This window comes from Bos mutus, chromosome 3 (assembly GCF_027580195.1).
Source record: "Bos mutus isolate GX-2022 chromosome 3, NWIPB_WYAK_1.1, whole genome shotgun sequence".
Lineage (NCBI taxonomy): Eukaryota > Metazoa > Chordata > Mammalia > Artiodactyla > Bovidae > Bos > Bos mutus.
This window is the reverse complement of record NC_091619.1, coordinates 92,344,055-92,364,858: the sequence shown is the minus strand read 5'-3', so window position 1 is coordinate 92,364,858 and position 20,804 is coordinate 92,344,055. Positions and strand designations below refer to the sequence as shown.

General features: G+C 34.9%; 1 protein-coding gene across 2 annotated transcripts in view; it reads right to left on the bottom strand.

The window, feature by feature from the left end:
* The window catches only part of NRDC (nardilysin convertase), a 97,203-nt gene that overhangs the window by 40,646 nt on the left and 35,753 nt on the right, over positions 1–20,804 (bottom strand). For both annotated transcript variants that reach the window (XM_005894727.2, XM_005894728.3), the window contains 8 exons: positions 15,581–15,654; positions 10,160–10,255; positions 9,126–9,248; positions 6,520–6,577; positions 4,540–4,613; positions 3,085–3,154; positions 1,478–1,555; positions 64–184 (listed from right to left, as the gene is read on the bottom strand). In XM_005894727.2, the coding sequence (XP_005894789.1) occupies positions 64–184; positions 1,478–1,555; positions 3,085–3,154; positions 4,540–4,613; positions 6,520–6,577; positions 9,126–9,248; positions 10,160–10,255; positions 15,581–15,654 (694 nt within the window). The remainder of the gene's footprint in view (positions 1–63; positions 185–1,477; positions 1,556–3,084; positions 3,155–4,539; positions 4,614–6,519; positions 6,578–9,125; positions 9,249–10,159; positions 10,256–15,580; positions 15,655–20,804) is intronic.

Genomic DNA, 20,804 nt, shown 5'->3' with positions numbered 1-20,804 from the left:
ATTATACTGTTGCATAAAGTGATATCTATATAACTTAAAAACCCCTCCATTTTAAGTATTTACCTCATAGAAATGTTCATAACCCTCATCAGTCAATGTAATAGAAATGCTGAACACTGAGTAAGTAGAATTTTGCTCGAATCCTGTCTCACCATTTCCACCAAAGAGTGCAAGAGCCCAGCACCTACAGTCAGGAGAAAAAATTATTCCAATCAGTATCTTGGGATTGACAGTCCACAAATGCTTCAAATTAACAAAATAGGTAGGCTTTCTATGTAAAATTTGGGAAGCCCAGACTTTGAAGCAGTAAGTACTTTCCAACAGTAAGTTTAAAAGTACAATTTTTTTACAAAGTACAAAGCTTCCCAAGGAATTGTAGTGCATACAGAAATGACCAGAAGGAAATAATAGCTGTATTTACTCCTTCAATGGAAACCCTAATATTACAACATAGTAAAACATTAACAGTTTCATGAAGCTGCAATAATTTTTTGTTGAAGAGAGCAGCACAAAATATTAGAAGCATGTTTTCTGGAAAGCATTTCTCTCTCTCTCTCTCTCTTTTGGCCATACTGCTCAGCTTGCAGGATCTTGGTTCCCCAACCAGGGACTGAATCAGGGCCCTTGGCAGTTAAAGCATGGGGTCCTAACCACTGGACCACCAGGGAATTCCCCTAGGAGGCATTTCTCACATCTCATTTTGAATGATCTCCCAGAAGAAGCCTTAAACAACACTTCAGATACATCCCTACTTAGAATGTTAAGTAAGCTCTTTGAGACCATCAGCTAACCTGACTGCACAGGTTATGTAGGAAAGAATCAGTAAGACTGTATTTTTTCTAACTAGAATAATCCTGAAAGTCTAAAATAAGAAAAGAGGAAGGCAGAATGAAAAATTTGAAATCCTAATAAAGTACAGCAAGATTAAAAGGTTATATAAATCTAAAATCATATAACATTATATAAAGAATATATTTAATTTCATTCACTTTTTCTAGTAACCCTGACCCCTCAGCTTTCTTTAAATAATTTAGTACACATCAATGTTTTAAAGTCTTTAAATTTCTTTAAATCCACCTTCCATTCTTGAATAGTGTATGGAAAAGTCAAGCAAGGAATTACTTTAATGTGTTTTGGTCCTGATTCTAAAGTTATATTTCTATTATTTGACTAGGCAACTTAAACATGTGCTTAAATGCTTTAGGAGACATTCTGGCTATTTTCTAAAACACACGGCTGTTCACAGTCCCACATATTTCTATAATTTATCCACCCAATGAAGTTTTCATTAAAGTCCACCTTCTGGAGTGAGAAAGGCTGGAGATCCACAGCATTTAAAATTGACTTTATTATTGTTCAAATACAAATTCTTGATTAGAGCTAACCTTTTATGTAATTCAGGACTCATGGTTCTATAAAACTGTTGTCTTTTATTTTTCAGAGATTGCTACACTGAAAATATTTATTAAATACTTGCTTTTTTCTAAGGTAAGAAAGAATGCTGCCTTTGCCTTCATGTCCAACCAGCCAAGAGATATAATGAAGCGGTTTCACCCTTAAAAAAAAAAGTTAAGATCAGAAATTTTAAAATATTAAGGTATAAATACCTTAATTTTACTTTAGAAAATCTTCTGAGACTGATATTTGAGAATGTGGTTATAAACTTATTTTCACATAAATTCCATTAATATGAAATTATAATTAATTTGATAGCAGCAAGACAAAAACACTTGCTTCTTTATAAAAATAAACTGTTCCCCACAAAAGCTAATTTACTGGAAGTTCATATATCTGGAATAAACATTAGGTTAAAACAAATACACAGTCCATTAAAGCAACTGGATCAAAACATACAGAAATGGTACAGTCTTTGGAAAACAGAATCATGGATGACTTTTTTCTACTTTTTCGTGGTTCTCAAGATTTCTACAATGAATTACTTTAGTAACCAGGCAGAGGATGAACAAGGCTTTGCTAATTAAGAAAACAAATAAGAAAATGCAAAAAAGAGGAAGAATGGTATATATAGTATAATTCCATTTCCATAAAAAGATATGTTTTATATTTATTATTTTAATGTTAGGCATACTTGTGAGGACAAAGGAGATGCAGAGTTTTACTTTTTATTTAATATTCTTTGTCCTTAATATTATGTAAGCATACTATTTTTCTAATCAAAATTTAAAACAAATGGAATAAACTTTTAAATATGCATATGACCATTTTAACATTTTTGGGATACTCTAACACACAATCAATGAATATTACTACTGCCTATATTATCCCTACACTAAAAAAAAACAAATGGACAATATACATGTTCTCTACTTTCTGAATGGAGGCATACTGATCTTGTTTGTTAACTTCAAGGAACTAGATTGTTAAAAGCATTTTTTACTGAACTGAGCTTAAGCAATACACATTACTTTTCTTTCCTTCTGCTTGTGTGTCTTCTTCGGTTTGTTTTGTTGGTAATAGTTTCAAAAACTTAAGTTAACTTTTTATCAGTTCATTAGCATTTATTTCTAATGAGAGAAGCCTTTGTACCCACTTAATGATCCTAACCTTTAAAGAACTTCTTAGCTCAAGTCTATGGCTCCTGTAAGATAATTACAAGAATAAACTGAAATGTTTTCCTAACTTCCAAAAATCTGACCTAACTCATTCCCAACTCAAGTAAGTTCTTGAGATTTATGCTGTAGTTGTATGCCAGGCTCAAAATGACTTCATTTTACTTTTCACAAGATCAAACTAAATGATCACCACTAACAAATAAATCATAAGCTAATATGTATTTATACTCAAAGTACTAAAGAAATTATTACAAAAGTTAGCTTCACACTGAGATACTTAATTTCAAACACTCAGGAAAAGCAACTAATCCTAAGAAAACTCTAGCTTTTATATCCAGGAAGATATTAAAACATATACCAAAGGCAAAAATCCTCAAGTAGTGGTGTCCCAGTTTATCATCGTACCTGCGTTTATAAATCTGGAGTGCCCAAATTTAAACCACTCAGTATGCTTTTAAAATATGATTCTCAGTCAGTATCTAATGGAGTAAATTTGCCTTTGAACTCTTACCTGTAATGCTGCTGTTGAGGGGGAAGTGCCCATGTGATGGTCAGAGCATGGATTTTTCTAATTGGAACAACTGAACAAAAATATTTTTCAGAAGAGCAGACATAAGTGTTTCTCCACAACTTATATATACTGTTACATGAAATTTTTAATAAATTGTATATATTTCATCCTCTAATAAGCAGGGGAAAGTTAAACACAATGTAATTATTATTTCAAGTTGCCAATTTTCCACTTTGAATAGTGCAATTTTGAAATTTCTTTTTAATTCGGTTTCACAGATAGAGAAGGCATGGATAAAAGAACTATGAAAATATGAACACCCCTAAGGGTGGATCCCTTTTTGCAAGAACAGGTACATGACTAGGAATAAGGAGACCCATGGCTGAAATCTAGCCCTACTACTATCTTGCTATGTGAGTTTACAGGACTTGGAGAAAATAAACTGCATTTAACTCTTTCTGAATCGGTTATGGCATGATGAGTTGGGGTAAATTAAAGTAACTCTAAGATTCTTCCCAGTGCTACTATTCTACAATTCTTTGGAGAGAAAATCTACAGTCAGAAAAAAATACAACCAAAAATAAGTTGTTTCTGGGAAGAGTCAGCTTAGTTAGAATGGAGGCAGCAGCATAAACAGTGTGACAAAAGTCACTGGTCAGAGGAAACAAAGAGGAAAGAGACTGGCAACTGGGGTGAAGGAGAAGGAGAAGGGAATAATTAGCCAATTAGGAGAAACAAAAATATTTGCCATGATAAAAAAAGTAAAGAAAGAGAAATGGTGAATTAGGAATGCTTTTGCAATATTTAGTACAGGCAAATTGTTAAGTAAACTATAGCATAACCAGGTAATGGCTCATTGGGCGGTTATTACAAACATAATATTAAATGAAAAAAGCAAGAGACAGAAGTGCATATACTTTATAATCTCAACTATGTTATAAAAATATACATACAGACTCAAAAGAAAATTTGCCAAAACCACTTCTCTGGATGGTAAGATTTACAGGTGACTCCCCTCACCCATTTTTTTTTAAACACTAAATTTGTCTCATTTAATAAAAATTAGTTTTATAGTGAAGATAAATGGAAGTTATTTCCAAAGTGTTTTCCCATCCTCTATTTTTGTCTTTAAAAGGCAAAAAAGAGCAGAATATAGATAAAACAAAATAGGAAAGAAAAAAAAAAACACACCAAGAACAAAAGGAAATGAGAGAAAAATAGGAAGAAAGCACGAAACAGTCAAGCAGCATCAAGGTACCAGACCCATGAATCTGCTACTAGTTAGTGGACTGCTATCTGTCACTAGTTGGATTTCTATTGTCTGTCTACTTCCTTTCCAATCTAGCTGTACTTTCTGTTGTATTCTCATTTTCAAAGAAAATTGGCAGCCCCGATTAAGTTTTAGAGAATGTGCTAAAGTTATTTCAAATAGTTTTAAACCTTTGGTTCACGAACCTCTATAAAGTTTGTTAAATGCTGGTGTGTCAAATGGATCCGTTAAATGGCCAAAGTTTGGTTTGGGTAACCCACTGAAAATAAAACAAATACATTAAAATTTAATTGGCAAAAGCCTTTATAAGCAGTATCTTTAGGGATACCTAAACTGATAGGTATTTATAATCTATTCTATGCGCCCCTGGTTGAGAATCATCCTAGGCATAAGCGAATAGATGGCAAGAAAGCCACAAAATCCTGAACTACACAAACTATTCTTAACTTCAGCCCCAATAACTCAAATACTTTTAAAACTCACGAGAGACAGAAAACAATGAATTGAAGGGACCTCCCTTCCCAATATTTACTGTCTCTATCAGTCCCATTCAACTTTAGTTCTCGTCTTAATAGAAAGCCATTTCAGAGAAAAAATTTATACTAGAGATATTTTTTGATACAACAAATACACATTGAGTGATTCTTAGGAATAAAGTATGGTATTAATAAGCACTGTGGTATTTAAAAAACTTGGATTCTTCCTTCTAAAGGCTTCGCACACAGTTGAATATACTGTTAACTAATATTTCTCCTAAACACGGTCAATATGAAATCAGTATTAATTACCCAGAAGACTTTTTAACCTGTCTAATTAAGGAAACAAAGTTCTTAATGAATAATATTTAAAAGATTTTTTAAATTTAAAATTCTTATCAGGGATTGACCAACAAGACCTAGTGACTCCTTCTATTCTATATGTGCTGTGCTTAGTTGCTCACTCTTATCTGACTCTTTGTGACCTCATGGACAGTAGCCCACCAGGCTCCTCTGTCCATGGGGATTCTCCAGGCAAGAATACTGGAGTGGGAGGCCATGCCCTCCTCCAGGGGTCTTCCCACCCCAGGGATCGAACCCAGGTCTTGCGCATTGCAAGCAGATTCTTTACCACCTGAGCCACCAGGGAAGCCCCTCTGTTCAATATACTTATGATTTTATTAGTAGAGTTTCACAGTGAAACACATTTCAATCTGTCACTTGACACTTAAGAAGCTAATATTCATTTCTTATCAAAACAAACAAAACAACCCCATAACATTGGCATGGCTTTCATTATCTTTCCTTGTTAGTATCAATGGAAATTTACATTAAGCAAGATAATAATAACCAATCAGTTGTTATTACAAATTATTCTAACATTTTTAAAACTAATTTCTCTTTCATAAATTTAAAACAAATTGTCTTGGAATGAAGAACTGGAAAAAGTCTAGCTTACTCACCTGATACAAGAAAAAAACAATCTGATTTCATTTAGTTTACTAAAATGCAAACTGCTAAGAGTGAGAAGAGAAACTTATTTGCTTAAGAATTAAATTTTTTGTATTCTCTGTAACAAAAAACATAACAATAAAGTATCTTTTAAATATGTGTATTATTTTTATGAATTTGAAGTGGACCAAAAAATAGTAGCTTTCTGAGCTGGAACTCTATATCCAATTTCTAATAAAAGGCAATTTGATTTGAATATATGCAACAGGCTTTTCAGGTAATATGTAAAGTCAATTATCATCTACAAGATTATTCTTTTGTGAGGGAAAAGCATTCCAAGTTCCAAACCACTGACTTAAAAAACAAACCTTCAGAACATAATTTGTTCTGAGGCAAGGGATACATCTAAGTATATGTATATTCTACCTGTCAATGCAATAATACAGTTTCAAGCACTGGACACAGTAACAGAAAAGCTCTGAAGAAACACAAAATGAGGCATAAATTCTTCAGAGTTACTGCTTACTATAAGTTTACAAGCTTGGAATTTTGAACTACAGAAACTATGGAAACTTGGGTATTCAAGTCAGTTTTCCCTCTCAAAGCCTGTGTTATCTTGCTGTGTTATCTAAACTACTTTAAGTCTTAATTTAATTACCCATTTAAAAAATAAACCAAAAGCAAAAAAAGGCCTCCTTAACTCCATAGGTGTATGATTTATGAAAATAAATGTCTTACTTGTTTGGTATCTGAGAGAAGATTTCAGTCACCCACTTTTCCAAAGTATCCAGAGTTTCTTTGTGGAGAAGGCAGGAAGGAGACAGAGAAAGGCAATGTTGTTATTAAAAGCAGAAATGCAAATAGATTTCTCATAATCTTTAGCTATAAAACAAAGGAATACTTTAATTTGGGCATCACTTGCCACTCCTTAACCAGTAATCACTAACATGAAAAATAACTATTTAAGAAAATCTTGAGATACATATAATTTAATTTTGTTGAGATTCCTTTATTCTTTCTTCCTAGTGAATTTAGAGAAAGCACACAAGTAGAAAAAAAGGTTTTGCTAGGCAAGAAATGAGAATACATCAATCACCATTCCAAAACTTACAGTTTCTTTTAACTAACCTTGCTAGGACCAAGAGATGAGAATACATCAATCACCATTCCAAAACTTACAATTTCTCTTAACTAACCTACACTACACTGACCGTTCTCAGCAGCTCATCAGTACTATTATATTCCATTTGTTTTACATCAATATACACTTGCTGAGGTCTTCTTAGGTTGATATGATTTCTATCTTCTCTCGATTCTTTTTCTTATATTTCATAAGAAATTCTTTTGAAATTTCTAGTAAAACAGGAGTTCTAAATAAAAAAGGAAATCTTTTAGTCTTATCCCAGTGATTTGTTACCATCACCATCACTGGATATTACTTGTTAGTTTCAACAGACACATGAGTTTCACTAACTCAAAAAGTGATGCCCCAGGATATACAAAATAAGATGCAAATCAGTAATCAAGTTCTGAATTTACTCCATACTATTTATATTGATATTTAACTTGTAAATGATACAATAAATGCTGACACTCCAAACTGACTCTAGATTGGACAAAGTTCTCTTATCGAATATGTGGGACTTATTTTAGAAATTTGCAAGAAGCATTAATATATTTGCTATCACTGAAGAAAAGAATGCAAAAGAATCAATACCCAGTTGAAAAAAAATGCATGTTCATGAAAGATTTGGAAACAAAAATTAGTTTTAAATTGCAAATTAACATTACATACTAAATATAGAATTGCCTATTTTAATAAATGTTGTAAAAGGAATGGAGATGCACATTTGCAGTCTAAATGCCATACCTTATGTTCATGTCAACTTTAGTGCACTAATTTTGATTCTAAATATAAAAATGTTTTATAATTAAGTGCCAAGTCATCTCTGATCTTAATTTTGACAATGAGAGAGCAAAATTTTATACAATGGAGAATTACATTAGGGTGAGAAAATTTGTTTTTCAAAAAGAAATATACAAACTGAGGTATATCAAATGTGTATCAAATATACAAATATGAGGTATATCAAAATGTATAGTTCAGCAAATGACTGCCTTGGAAAAGTAACCTAAGGAGAATAAAATATAAAGAAAACAAAAGAAAGATACTATGATTTCTTTAATGAGAAAAGTTGATACAACATTATCTTCACTAAAGATAAAAGAAGGAAAAGTGTAGAGGTACTGACCAATATTTTTACATTTAAGATACTTCTGCTAGCATCACCATGATAGGCTTCAATTAATCATGCCATTTTATTGGACCCTATGTAATAATGAAAAGACAAACACTGTGGAAATAGATGGGGAAACAGTGGAAACAGTGTCAGACTTTACTTTTCTGGGCTCCAAAATCACTGCAGATGGTGATTGCAGCCATGAAATTAAAAGATGCTTACTCCTTGGAAGGAAAGTTATGACCAACCTAGATAGCATATTCAAAAGCAGAGACATTACTTTGCCAACAAAGGTTCATCTAGTCAAGGCTTATGGTTTTTCCTGTGGTCATGTATGGATGTGAGAATTGGACTGTGAAGAAGGCTGAGCGCCGAAGAATTGATGCTTTTGAACTGTGGTGTTGGAGAAGACTCTTGAGAGTCCCTTGGACTGCAAGGAGATCCAACCAGTCCATTCTGAAGGAGATCAGCCCTGGGATCTCTTTGGAAGGAATGATGCTAAAGCTGAAACTCCAGTACTTTGGCCACCTCATGCGAAGAGCTGACTCATTGGAAAAGACTGATGCTGGGAGGGACTGGGGGCAAGAGGAGAAGGGGACGACAGAGGATGAGATGGCTGGATGGCATCACTGACTCGATGGACGTGAGTCTGAGTGAACTCCGGGAGCTGGTGATGGACAGGGAGGCCTGGCGTGCTGCGATTCATGGGGTTGCAAAGAGTCAGACACGACTGAGCGACCGATCTGATCTGATCTGTGCCCTCTAAGAGTTTATGATTAACACAAATTAAATGCAAAAGCAGAGATGATAAAGGCAGCAGCCAAATGTTGCTCAAAAGACCAATTCACAATCTACTGGTACATTAATACACTAACACTAGCCAAGAGATAAGACTTATGTCTATAAGAGAAAAACATTTGCCTGAGAATCAGATGATCTTGTGTGTCCCTGAGCTTTGCCTCTTCAAATTCTGATTTCCTTTAGTTCATATTAGGATCAACCACTAAAGTAAGTTAACAGTGCACAGTAACACTGATATGACAGACAAATCCTAAAAAAGCACTACTTTCAAGTAATTCTAAGGGCCACAGTAGACAATATTACCTTTGGATTGAACCACTAAAGTCATGTAATGAGCAGAATAATAACGCAGCCAGAATTCTCTCAATCTAGCATGTGTATCAGTATTATTTCTTTTGGGCTCATGTTTGAGAGTTTCAGCATTTCCTATAAAAAAATGAAAAAGATTATAGATATGACTAAGTTTACGGTATTAAAAGTCTCTACACTGACAGTGCATCCTCTGCTACTATATACAACTAAGGAAATAACCCAGGTGACTCAAAATACTGAAACAGTTTATAAAAATAAGACAAAAATTTACAAGAAACAATTTCAAGGTATATTTTAACACTTAAGGAATTAATCTCTAGTTAGCAATACCTCAACAACAGTATTTGCCTTACTCTTCCTTTCTTAATAATTAGTCTATTAGGTTTTATCTATGAATTATTTTAGTAATATTCTGCATAATTCTTAAATATAAACCACATACAGCCAGGATGCCATATACAGTATACAACTGTACAAACAAGCAAACAAGCAAATCATCCTTTGAATGATTGGTCTAAATGCCATTAGGCCAACTCATTCCAGATTCTACTCAGTAGTCAAGTGGATTAATATAAGGCTATAATAACTGAATTCTAACACTAAGAAACAGCCATTATGAAAAACAGACACCATTTAAACAGTGTACCAATTAAACAAAATTAGGTCACAGCTCAAAAACTACTAGAGAAATCACCACTCAATCTCTGTTGATAAAGGCAAATTCAGGTTGGGGTAGAGCACATATTTTATAACACACTTTTATAAATTCACACTGTGGTAGTAGAACATCTGGTACTCAAAAAACATTTTCTAAATAGTAGGTGCTATTCCTCATATATCCAACATTAGGGAACTAAAACATAGGCATACTTAACTGCTTTCTATTTGAAAAGCTACCTACCTACCTACCCCAAAATGTAAAAAGTACCTAACTACCTTACCTTTCCATTCTTTATAAACCCTTCATGCTCTCAATCTTTCTTTACTAGAAAATATGAAACACGATGAAATATTTAGTCTCTTACCCCAAAAAAATTTTCCCATAGGATGTCCAGGTCTAGCAAGGCTTCCAAACAACATTTCCTTTCTGTTTGCATCAGAGGGTCTTGCAAGCTGATATTCTGTCAATTTTAAAGAAATATTTTTAATAAAATGAAATTCAATATCTTGATTTACTATCTGGAAATTCAGGCTAAACAACTGAAAGTAAGGAAGTAATAAAAATTAATTTTATGAATCATGTATAGTAAGACTGAAGTGGGAAATTCAATGATCTAGGACAAGTTCTATGACTTAATATATTCTGTAATTTTGGGTAGTCAATTCACTTTTCTAGAGATTTTCCTTTATTTTCAAATGAAACAGGTAGTTAATGACCTGAAAGTTTCAAGTCTAGAATATGAGAACCAAAATATTGCCTGCCAATCAGTAAACAAAGGATGTTATAGACATCAAGCCATCACATTACAGCCGCAGGGACAGTGTGCCCTAAGGCAACTCAGCATGAGAAAACACAGGATACTGGCCCCAGATAGCTGAGATGCTATCAAAGGAATGATTTCAGTGAGTCCAGACTCTTGCATCTTCCCATACATAGAAAAGCACTAAATTCCTTACCTTGAGATATCTCATTTTCTTTTATTAACAGTAATCTTTTGATGTTCCAACTACCTGGTCTCCTGTTGCAAAAAACTCCTGTATATCCTGGCTCCCTGATCCTCCTTGCCACTTTGGAACAGTTTTCTCAGCATTATCTGAGATGCTGTGTCCCAGGCTTGAAGTCCTCAGAGAACCCGTCAAAGTAAAACAAAACTCTCAACTTTTAGGCTGTGCATTTTTATTCAGTCAACAGATGCCATGTCTAAGATTTTATTAATGAAGGTGCTAATAAAATGTTAAATCAAATTCCTTATTATCTGAGAACTTTGCCATATGTATTATTTAAATTTCTTCCAAAGCCAACTATGTAGGTAATAAAGTACTAATGGTTAAAAACAATCACTTTGAAGCCAGAAATATCTTGGCTAGAATCCAAGTTCTGCAATTACTAAGCTGCATAACATTGAGGAAGTTATCTAACTTCCTAGATTCTGTTTTTCGTCTAGAGTATGGAGTTACTAGTATCAAGCTCATAGGATTTTTTAACATAAGAATTAAATAAGATACATTCCTACACTGAACATCTACTATGCACCAGGTACTACTAAACTAGTTGCTGGAGGTAGAAAGTTCAGAATCAAAGCAGAGTCAAGATATCAGGCTGAAGAGATAAGGAAGAAACAATTTTTGAAAGAGCCCTTCTAAGCCTCAGTTTCACTGCATGTCAAGTAAGGATAATGGAGGTAAATAATCATAATAAGCTCAATAAATATTAGCTATTATTACTTATAGGAATAATGGTAAGACATTACCAATGTTTAATAAGGAGAGTAACATTATTATTATCATAGATCTAGACTTCAGTAAGTTCATTCTGGTTGTAAAAGTAGAGACAGGAAAACTGATGAGGAGCCATCACTGTTATACTTGGAAAGAGAGCAGAAACCAAAGTGGTGACGGAAGAGATGGAAAGTAGTAGAAACATATATGAAATAACATATTTCAGTTACGTCATGAAGTCTAAATCAAAGGTGAGACAGTAAAAAAAAAAATACAATTTCCATATCTAGAAAGCATACATAGTAAAAAGTATATATACATAGCTTCAACAGAGCAAATTTTTAAAATCTCTGTAAAAACATGAAGATATGGTGGCTATAACACAGAAGAAACAATTCCATTATTAAGTGTGAAAGACTGAACAATGGCCCCCAAAGATGGCCATATCTTAATCTCCAAAACCTGTGAATGTGTTACCTTATATGGTAAAAGGAACTTTGCACTGTGATTAAATTAATGATCTTGCGAAGCGGAGACTCTACTAGATTATCTGGGTGGTCCCAATGTAATCAGAGGGTCCTTAAAAGAGAGAGGTAAGAGGATCAAGGTCAGAAGATGTTAAGACAAAAGCAGGGTCAGATAGCAAAGGAGATTCCACACCAATGGCTCTTAAGATAATGAAAGGAGCCACAGTCTAGGAAAGTAGCTGGTATCTAGAAGGTAGAAAAGGAAACAGATTCTCCCTGGGGGCCGCCAACAGAAATGCAGTCCTGAGGAAATATTTTAGATTTCTGACCTTCAAAAGTTTAAGAAAATAAATCTGTTATTTTAAGCTTTCTGGTAATTTGTTACAGCAGCAACAGGAAACCATAACAGAGTAGACATATAAACATATCTACAAAAAGTAATTTAGAATTCCCCTACAACTGATAAAAATAGAGTATAAATACTGAACACTTAAAGAACACACTCAACTACTTGATTATATTAAAAAAAGTTTTGGTCATATCCCCAATCACAATTACTAAGGTACAATATGTAGGCAATTACACATGATTATGTAGAGTATGAATAATTGTTAAAGAGCTAATCATTAAGAATAATATTTTCTCTACAATCTTATTTTAGCAATAAGTCAATCTGATTTTAAGATCTATCCTGTGTACATTTGTAGCTTCTGTGATTAAATGTATTCAAGAAAATTATAAAACACTGAACAGACCTATCTGCATTGTGCAAACAAATTCTTATAAATTTATGTGTATAACCACTCCATTGAAAGATCAGACCAAAAACAGACTGCATGGTAATGAAGGTACAACAAGTGATAAATTTAAAACCTAGCAAAGAATCTCTTCCATAAGCAGGAGGAGAAGGAAAAGGAAAATGAAAAGATGAATCTACCATGACAGTTGAATTTCAACTCCTCTCACACTGCATGGGTTATTAAAGCATGCAGGCAACTAAAAACATGCAAATGAGGTGAGAATGATAAATAAAGATTATTACATCTGAATAAAAGAAAATAACATTCAATTGTGAAGCTTTCAAAAGTGCTTAATAGACCTCATTATTTGTAGATACTGATTCTGGAAAAAGAAAGGCTAAGATGTGTGACTACAATACTGACTTAGACCTGGCCTAGAGCTGTTAACTCTTAATGGCCTGCATATGATATGTGTTAACATGTGACACTATTCAATTATAAATGTTTTGTGGCTTTAGCCAAGATAAATTTATGCTGTGTTCATAATAAATATCAGTATCTACCAATGTGTAAATACTGAGTCCCCAAATGCTCGTATGTTCAATGTTCATAGAACCTAAACTTAAGCTCATCTTAAATTTTCTGATGTATTATAAATACAAATAAGAGAATAATATATCATAAACAATATGCTAAAAAACAACTACTTAATGAATACTAGTTTGTTACACCAAAATTTAAGACCTCTCCCATCTCCTTGCATACAAGGCATGCTCAGTCACTTCAGTTGTGTCCGACTCTCTATGACCTCATGGACCACAGCCCGCCAGGCTTCTCTGTCCATGGGATTCTCCAGGCAAAAATACTGGAGTGGCTTGCCATGCGCTCCTCCAAGGGATCATGCCAACCCATGGATCGAACCTGCATCTCTTGCACTGCAGGTGGGCTCTTTATCGCTGAGCCACTGGGGAGGCTCCTTTCATCTCTCTAATCTCAAGTAAATCCTTTATACTTAGAAGGTTAAATAACTAATGATATATACCTAGCTATTTGTATCAGATTACAAATTGAAACCTAGGTCTCCTATCATCGGAAACAAAAAAAACAGAGCCTTTAGCCTAAGTTCATTTTAAACCAAAACTAATTATTATGAGTGTGTGAGTACATATCATATAACACATATTCAAAATATAATATATTCTGAATTAAACTTATAAAATTAAATCAGATGTTTAATCTTTTTTGGGGGGGCCTTACCACACAGCTAGCAAACTTAGTCTGCCAACCAAAGATTGAGCCCGGGCTCTGGCAGTACAATTTCTGAGTCCTATCATTGGACCATCAGGGTCCTTTTAACGTTTTAAATGGCAATTTCAACCCACTCTTGAAACTATACAAATAAAAACACACTTGAAATAATTAAAGACAAAGAATATAGTTCCTAGGTTCCCAAAAGCAGGGAAAGCTTTTATAGTTTTCCTTATTTATTTTAGTTTTCATACATTCAACAAAGTTATCTGGGCCTATGAAAAAAGTTGTGGGTAAGTAAATAACAAAAATGAAGAAAATAAATCTTTGATTATAAGAAGCGATTAGAACTAGGAGGAATCTAACTCCATTCTACCCTCTTCTACTAATAAATTGAGGGCCACAATTAGTGACATTTCTATAAGTAAAACACAGTTTGCTGGCTTGAAAACAAATAGTTCTTTCCAGTCATCTGCAGTTTATTTTGCCTAGTGAAGGCTCCTGCTGCTGCTGCCAAATTGCTTCAGTCGCGTCCGACTCTGTGCGACCCCATAGACGGCAGCCCACCAGGCTCCTCCATCCCTGGGATTCTCCAGGTAAGGACACTGGAGTGGGTTGCCATGTCCTTCTCCAATGCATGAAAGTGAAACGTGAAAGTGAAGTCACTCAGTCGTGTCCGACTCTTAGCGACCCCATGGACTGCAGCCTACCAGGCTCCTCCATCCATGGGATTTTCCAGGCAAGAGTACTGGAGTGGGGTGCCATTGCCTTCTCCGCTTGAAGGCAGTAAATGTTTATCAGAAATAGATACACAATCAAACCAAAGGGAAAATGTTACAAAAGGAAGAACTACTACAAAGACCTGGCCTCTTCAGTGATGCAAGCCAAGCCTAACCTATATGAACTGGAAGTCCCCCCCAGTGTACTATTACATGTTTCTAATGCTAAAATAAGGAAGAAGGGTTAATCTGCAGTGATATTATTTATTGATACCCTGTAACTGAGGGATATCTGTAGCACGGTTCTCTAATGAATCCTCACCCTATACAGACACACAGTTTTCCTTATGGTCTTCAATCTTTAAAACACAAAGATAAGAAAGACCATCAAAAAGTAAAATTAAAAGGTATCCTGCTCAGGAGTTTAGTTTCTTCATCTATAAACATATCAAAATTATTTTCAGAACTACAGAAGCTAAACCCACAAAGTAACAGAAGTTACTGACACACAGAAGTAACAAAAAATAAGCTATTTTAATATCCGGATGGTGCATAAAGTAAAGCCTCAGAGGAAATATTTCTTCATGCAAAAAGAGTATGTGAACTTCTAAAGTTTGAATACCCAGTATTAGTCTTAAGAATTAAGAATTATGGTTAAGAGGTCAGTCACTGTGGTTAAACCCTCAAAAAAAGCAAAGGCTGAAAGATCAAAAATCCACAGTCCTTTGATTTATTTCAAATCTATACTGAATAGACATTTAATGGCTTCAGTAATAAACATGACATTTCTATTTTAATTTAGCCCTTTATGACATAAAGAGTGATAAAGGATGATAAATGTGCTAAATAACTAGATCAATGAAGGAATAAGCAGTAAGACATAAAGCACTTACCACTATCAACAGCTTCAACTTCTCGGTCAATTGCATCTCTGATCATTAGTGGATGGATGAAAAACTGGGCCCATCTTAAGACAAAAAAAAAAAAAAACCTGTCTGGTAAAAGCTTTTCACTAGTCAACGTCTATTTTTTTAAAGTAAGAAACTTTACTAAGTTGGAGATTTAATTCATTATCGTGCGTATAAAACCTAAACAATTTACAGCATTTCTAGATTTTGAAGTCTACAAACCACTTTTTCTCTATTATGAAATATAATACCCATTACAGAAAAATACATAAAACATGAGCATACGGACTATAAGGCAAATGCCGAAGTGGCAACTACTCAGTTCAAGAAATAGAACACTGTCAAAACTCTAGAAGCACCCAGCACCCATCTCAGAAGTTACATAAATGTTACAGTAATCACTTCTCTGCTTTTCTTGGTAGTTTTAACACATATACATGTATTTCTAGACTGGTGTTTCTTGATTTTTTTTTTTCCCGTTATCAACCCTAAGGAGCCTTTTCAGAAATCTTATTCCAATCACTACCCTATGAAATTTCTGCACACATATAAAGCCTGTTTACATACTGTATGTGTACCTGATTTCATAAGTAAAAAGTATCTGAGGACTCCTCTTTTTTAACTTTTTAAGTTAAAATATTGAAGGTTATTAGTATTTCACTTAATTGTATAACTATATTTGTAAACTTTAACATATTTCTTATGTAGGTTGTGGTACATCAAATTACATATGCAAAATATCCATTTAAATAATAACAGCAATACAATCAAGTTTTTAAAAAATTACTATTTATTTTTCCAGCAAGATGTTAAAAAAATTAATTTCCTACAATATTTAATAAACTTTGAACTTCTGCTTGCTCTGAGAAGAAACTTTTAACTTAATTAGCTACTAGTACTCATTAAGGGAGAAGGCAATGGCACCCCACTCTAGTACTCTTGCCTGGAAAATCCCATGGACGGAGAGGCCTGGTAGGCTGCAGTCCATGAGGTCACTAAGAGTCGGACACAACTGAGCTACTTCACTTTCACTTTTCACTTTCATGCATTGGAGAAGGAAATGGCTACCCACTCCAGTGTTCTTGCCTGGAAAATCCCAGGGCTAGAGGAGCCTGGTGGGCTGCCGTCTATGGGTCACACAGAGTCATATGCGACTGAAGCGACTTAGCAGCAGCAGCAGCAATAGCAGCAGTAGCAGTACTCATTAAAATATTACTGACATTTTTTTCTTTTCAGTACTTGTTACAATGATGAGCTAAATAATTTTTATTGAATTAAGTAATAAAACAGAATATTATATTTAATTCTAAAAATCAAAGTCACACACAAAAGGAGAGGGTCAAACATAAACGTCCACAAGGCAGCTAATGACAACCAACTGACACATGCAGACTACCTCTAGTGATGATTTCAAGATTAAACAATCATTTGAAAGTCCTCCAATCATCTATCACCACAATTTTGTAGCCCAGACCTTGCATACATTCTGCATCTCTTCCATGAACTCAGTGTCAGTGTAAATGGTGCTCATGTGATACTTGAGAAAATTCAGAAAGAAATTAATACTAAGTGAAGATTTTCCAGGTAGGGTTAAGCTTTGGAGGGCCACAAACCATTATAATATCAAACATTTTTTTACCTCCAAGAACCAATTTCTGCTACCAAAAGAAACAATATGAACCCTGCCAAGAATGCATGTTCTAGACAATAAAGTTTAATTTTTGAACTTCATATAAATGGATATATAGTTTATATACCCTTTACATGATTTATTTAACTCAACACTTTTAATGGTCATTCACGATGTTACACGTGACTGTGGCTGATTTATTTTCACTGCAGTAGAATATTTCACTGTATGAATTTACTCATCCATTCTACGGCTGATGGACATTTGTGCTGGTTCCAGATGTGAACCATTACAAACAATGCTATCAAAAACATTCTTATAAATATGTACCATAGCACATGTGCACAAGTTTGTCTAAATATCTAACTAAGAAAGAACTCCTAGGTAATAGCATATGCATCATACGTTCTACATCACCAGGTCAATACCAAACCTTTCCAAAAGTGATTGTGCCAGTTTACTCTTGCATCAGAGCATTCCTCCAATCCTCTACAACCTCACCCTCACTTGGTACTGTCAGACGTTAAAATTTTCTGTAACTTTTAGAAGGATACTTAAATTTCATAATGATTTGAATTTACATTTTCCTGATAGAATATCTTATATTTTTAGTAATAATTTTAATTTCTTATTTTATAATATGCCTGTTTAAGGGCTTTTTCTATTGGGTTGTACTTTTCTTATTGATTCTAAGAGTATATATATATTTTATTATCCATTGTGGCTCAGACAGTAAAACGTCTGCCTACAATGCAGGAGACCTGGGTTCGATTCCTGGGTCAGGAAGATCCCCTGGAGAAGGAAATGGCTACCCACTCCACTACTCTTGCCTGGAAAATCCCATGGATGGAGGATCCTGGTAGGCTGCAGTTCATGCGGTCACAAAGAGTCGGACACAACTGAGCAATTTCACTTCACTTATATAATATGTAATAGCATATATAATCATATGTAAACATAGGTAATCTAATAATTAAAACTCAATGGTAGTTATTCTAAATATAAGTCCTTTGTTAGTTACATGTGTTACAAATATATTCTTCCACTTTATACTTGCTTTTTCCACTCTCTTTATGTTACCTTTATATGAACCGAATGAACTATCATCTCTCCTTTTTGTTTTTCCATCTTGATAACCCTTATCTAAGGTTAAAGTCCCACTTTTCCATAAAACTTTTAATGGCACTTTTCACTTTTTGTTCTATAATCCACATAAATTGATTTTTTTGTGTATGTTGTGAGATAGGGACTCAATTTTGTTTTTGCCATTATACTGTCTTGGTATCTTTTTAAAGCCCTTGACCACCGCTTCATAATGTTCCTATCAAAAATCAAGTGTCCACATATGTGTTGGTCTATTTCCATTCCAAGAAACATTCTGTTTCACCGTCTCTTTGTCTAGCAAAACAAATCTTGATATCTAGTAGGTCAAGTTCTATGACCTTGTTATTTTTCCAATTCAAAAGTATCCTGGCTATACTTAGCTCTCTGTATTTCTTTATAAATCTTAGTTAGATTGTCTATTTAAGACTAAGTAAATCTTCTAAGATTATGGTTGTGATATCATAATCACATGATATGAATCATTCATATAAAATGATGCCATCTAAGGTAGTTTTACTATTTTCCCAATCTGCATGCCTTCTTTTTTATGTCTAATTGTTCTAGCTAAAACCTCCACTACAATGTCAAATAGAGATGGACAGAGCTGATGTCTTGATCCTCATATTTGGGAAAATGTTTTCAATCTTCCACCATTAAAAAAGATGTTAGTTGTGGGTTATTCAAAGTTACTCTTTATGACGTTGAAGAAGTTCCCTTTTCAGTTCAGTTCAGTTCAGTAGCTCGGTCGTGTGCGACTCTTTGCGACCCCATGAATTGCAGCACGCCAGGCCTCCCTGTCCATCACCAACTCTTGGAGTTCACTCAGACTCACGTCCATCAAGTCAGTGATGCCATCCAGCCATCTCATCCTCTGTCGTACCCTTCTCCTCTTGCCCCCAATCCCTCCCAGCATCAGACTCTGCCAATGAGTCAACTCTTCGCATGAGATGACCAAAGTACTGGAGTTTCAGCTTTAGCATCATTCCTTCCAAAGAGATCCCAGGGCTGATCTCCTTCAGAATGGACTGGTTGGATCTCCTTGCAGTCCAAGGGACTCTCAAGAGTCTTCTCCAACACCACAGTTCAAAACCATCAATTCTTCAGCACTCGGCTTTCTTCACAGTCCAACTCTCGTATCCATACATGACCACAGGAAAAACCATAGCCTTGACTAGACAGACCTTTGTTGGAAAAGTAATGTCTCTGCTTCTCAATATGCTATCTAGGTTGGTCATAACTTTCCTTCCAAGGAGTAAGCATCTTCTAATTTCATGGCTGCAGTCACCATCTGCAGTGATTCTGGAGCCCAGAAAAATACAGTCTGAACTTTCCACTGTTTCCCCATCTATTTCCCATGAAGTGATGGGACCGGATGCCATGATCTTCATTTTCTAAATGTTGAGCTTGAAGCCAACTTTTTCACTCTCCACTTTCACTTTCATCAAGAGGCTTTTGAGTTCCTCTTCACTTTCTGCCATAAGGGTGGTGTCATCTGCATATCTGAGGTTATTGAGATTTCTCCCGGCAATCTTGATTCCAGCTTGTGTTTCTTCCAGTCCAGCATTTCTCATGATGTACTCTGCATAGAAGTTAAATAAGCAGGGTGACAATATACAGCCTTGACATACTCCTTTTCCTATTTGGAGCCAGTCTGTTGTTCCATGTCCAGTTCTAACTGTTGCTTCCTGACCTGCATACAGATTTCTCAAGAGGCAAGTCAGGTGGTCTGGTATTCCCATCTCTTTCAGAATTTTCCACAGTTTATTGTGATCCACACAGTCAAAGGCTTTGGCATAGTCAATAAAGCAGAAATAGATGTTTTTCTCGAACTCTCTTGCTTTTTCAATGATCCATCAAATGTTGGCAATTTGATCTCTGGTTCTTCTGCCTTTTCTAAAACCAGCTTGAACATCAGGAAGTTCACAGTTCACATATTGCTGAAGCCTGGCTTGGAGAATTTTGAGCATTACTTTACCAGCGTGTGAGATGAGTGCAATTGTGCAGTAGTTTGAGCATTCTTTGGCACTGCCTTTCTTTGGGATTGGAATGAAAACTGACCTTTTCCAGTCCTGTGGCCACTGCTGAGTTTTCCAAATTTGCTGGCATATTGAGTGCAGCACTTTCACAGCATCATCTTTCAGGATTTGAAATAGCTCAACTGGAATGCCATCACCTCCAATAGCTTTGTTCGTAGTGATGCTTTCTAAGGCCCACTTGACTTCACATTCCAGGCTGTCTGGCTCTAGGTCAGTGATCACACCATCATGATGGGTCGTGAAGATCTTTTTTGTACAGTTCTTCTGTGTATTCTTGCCACCTCTTCTTAATATCTTCTGCTTCTGTTAGGTCCATACCATTTCTGTCCTTTATCGAGCCCATCTTTGCATGAAATGTTCCTTTGGTATCTCTGATTTCCTTGAAGAGATCTCTAGTCTTTCGCATTCTGTTGTTTTCCTCTATTTCTTTGCATTGGTC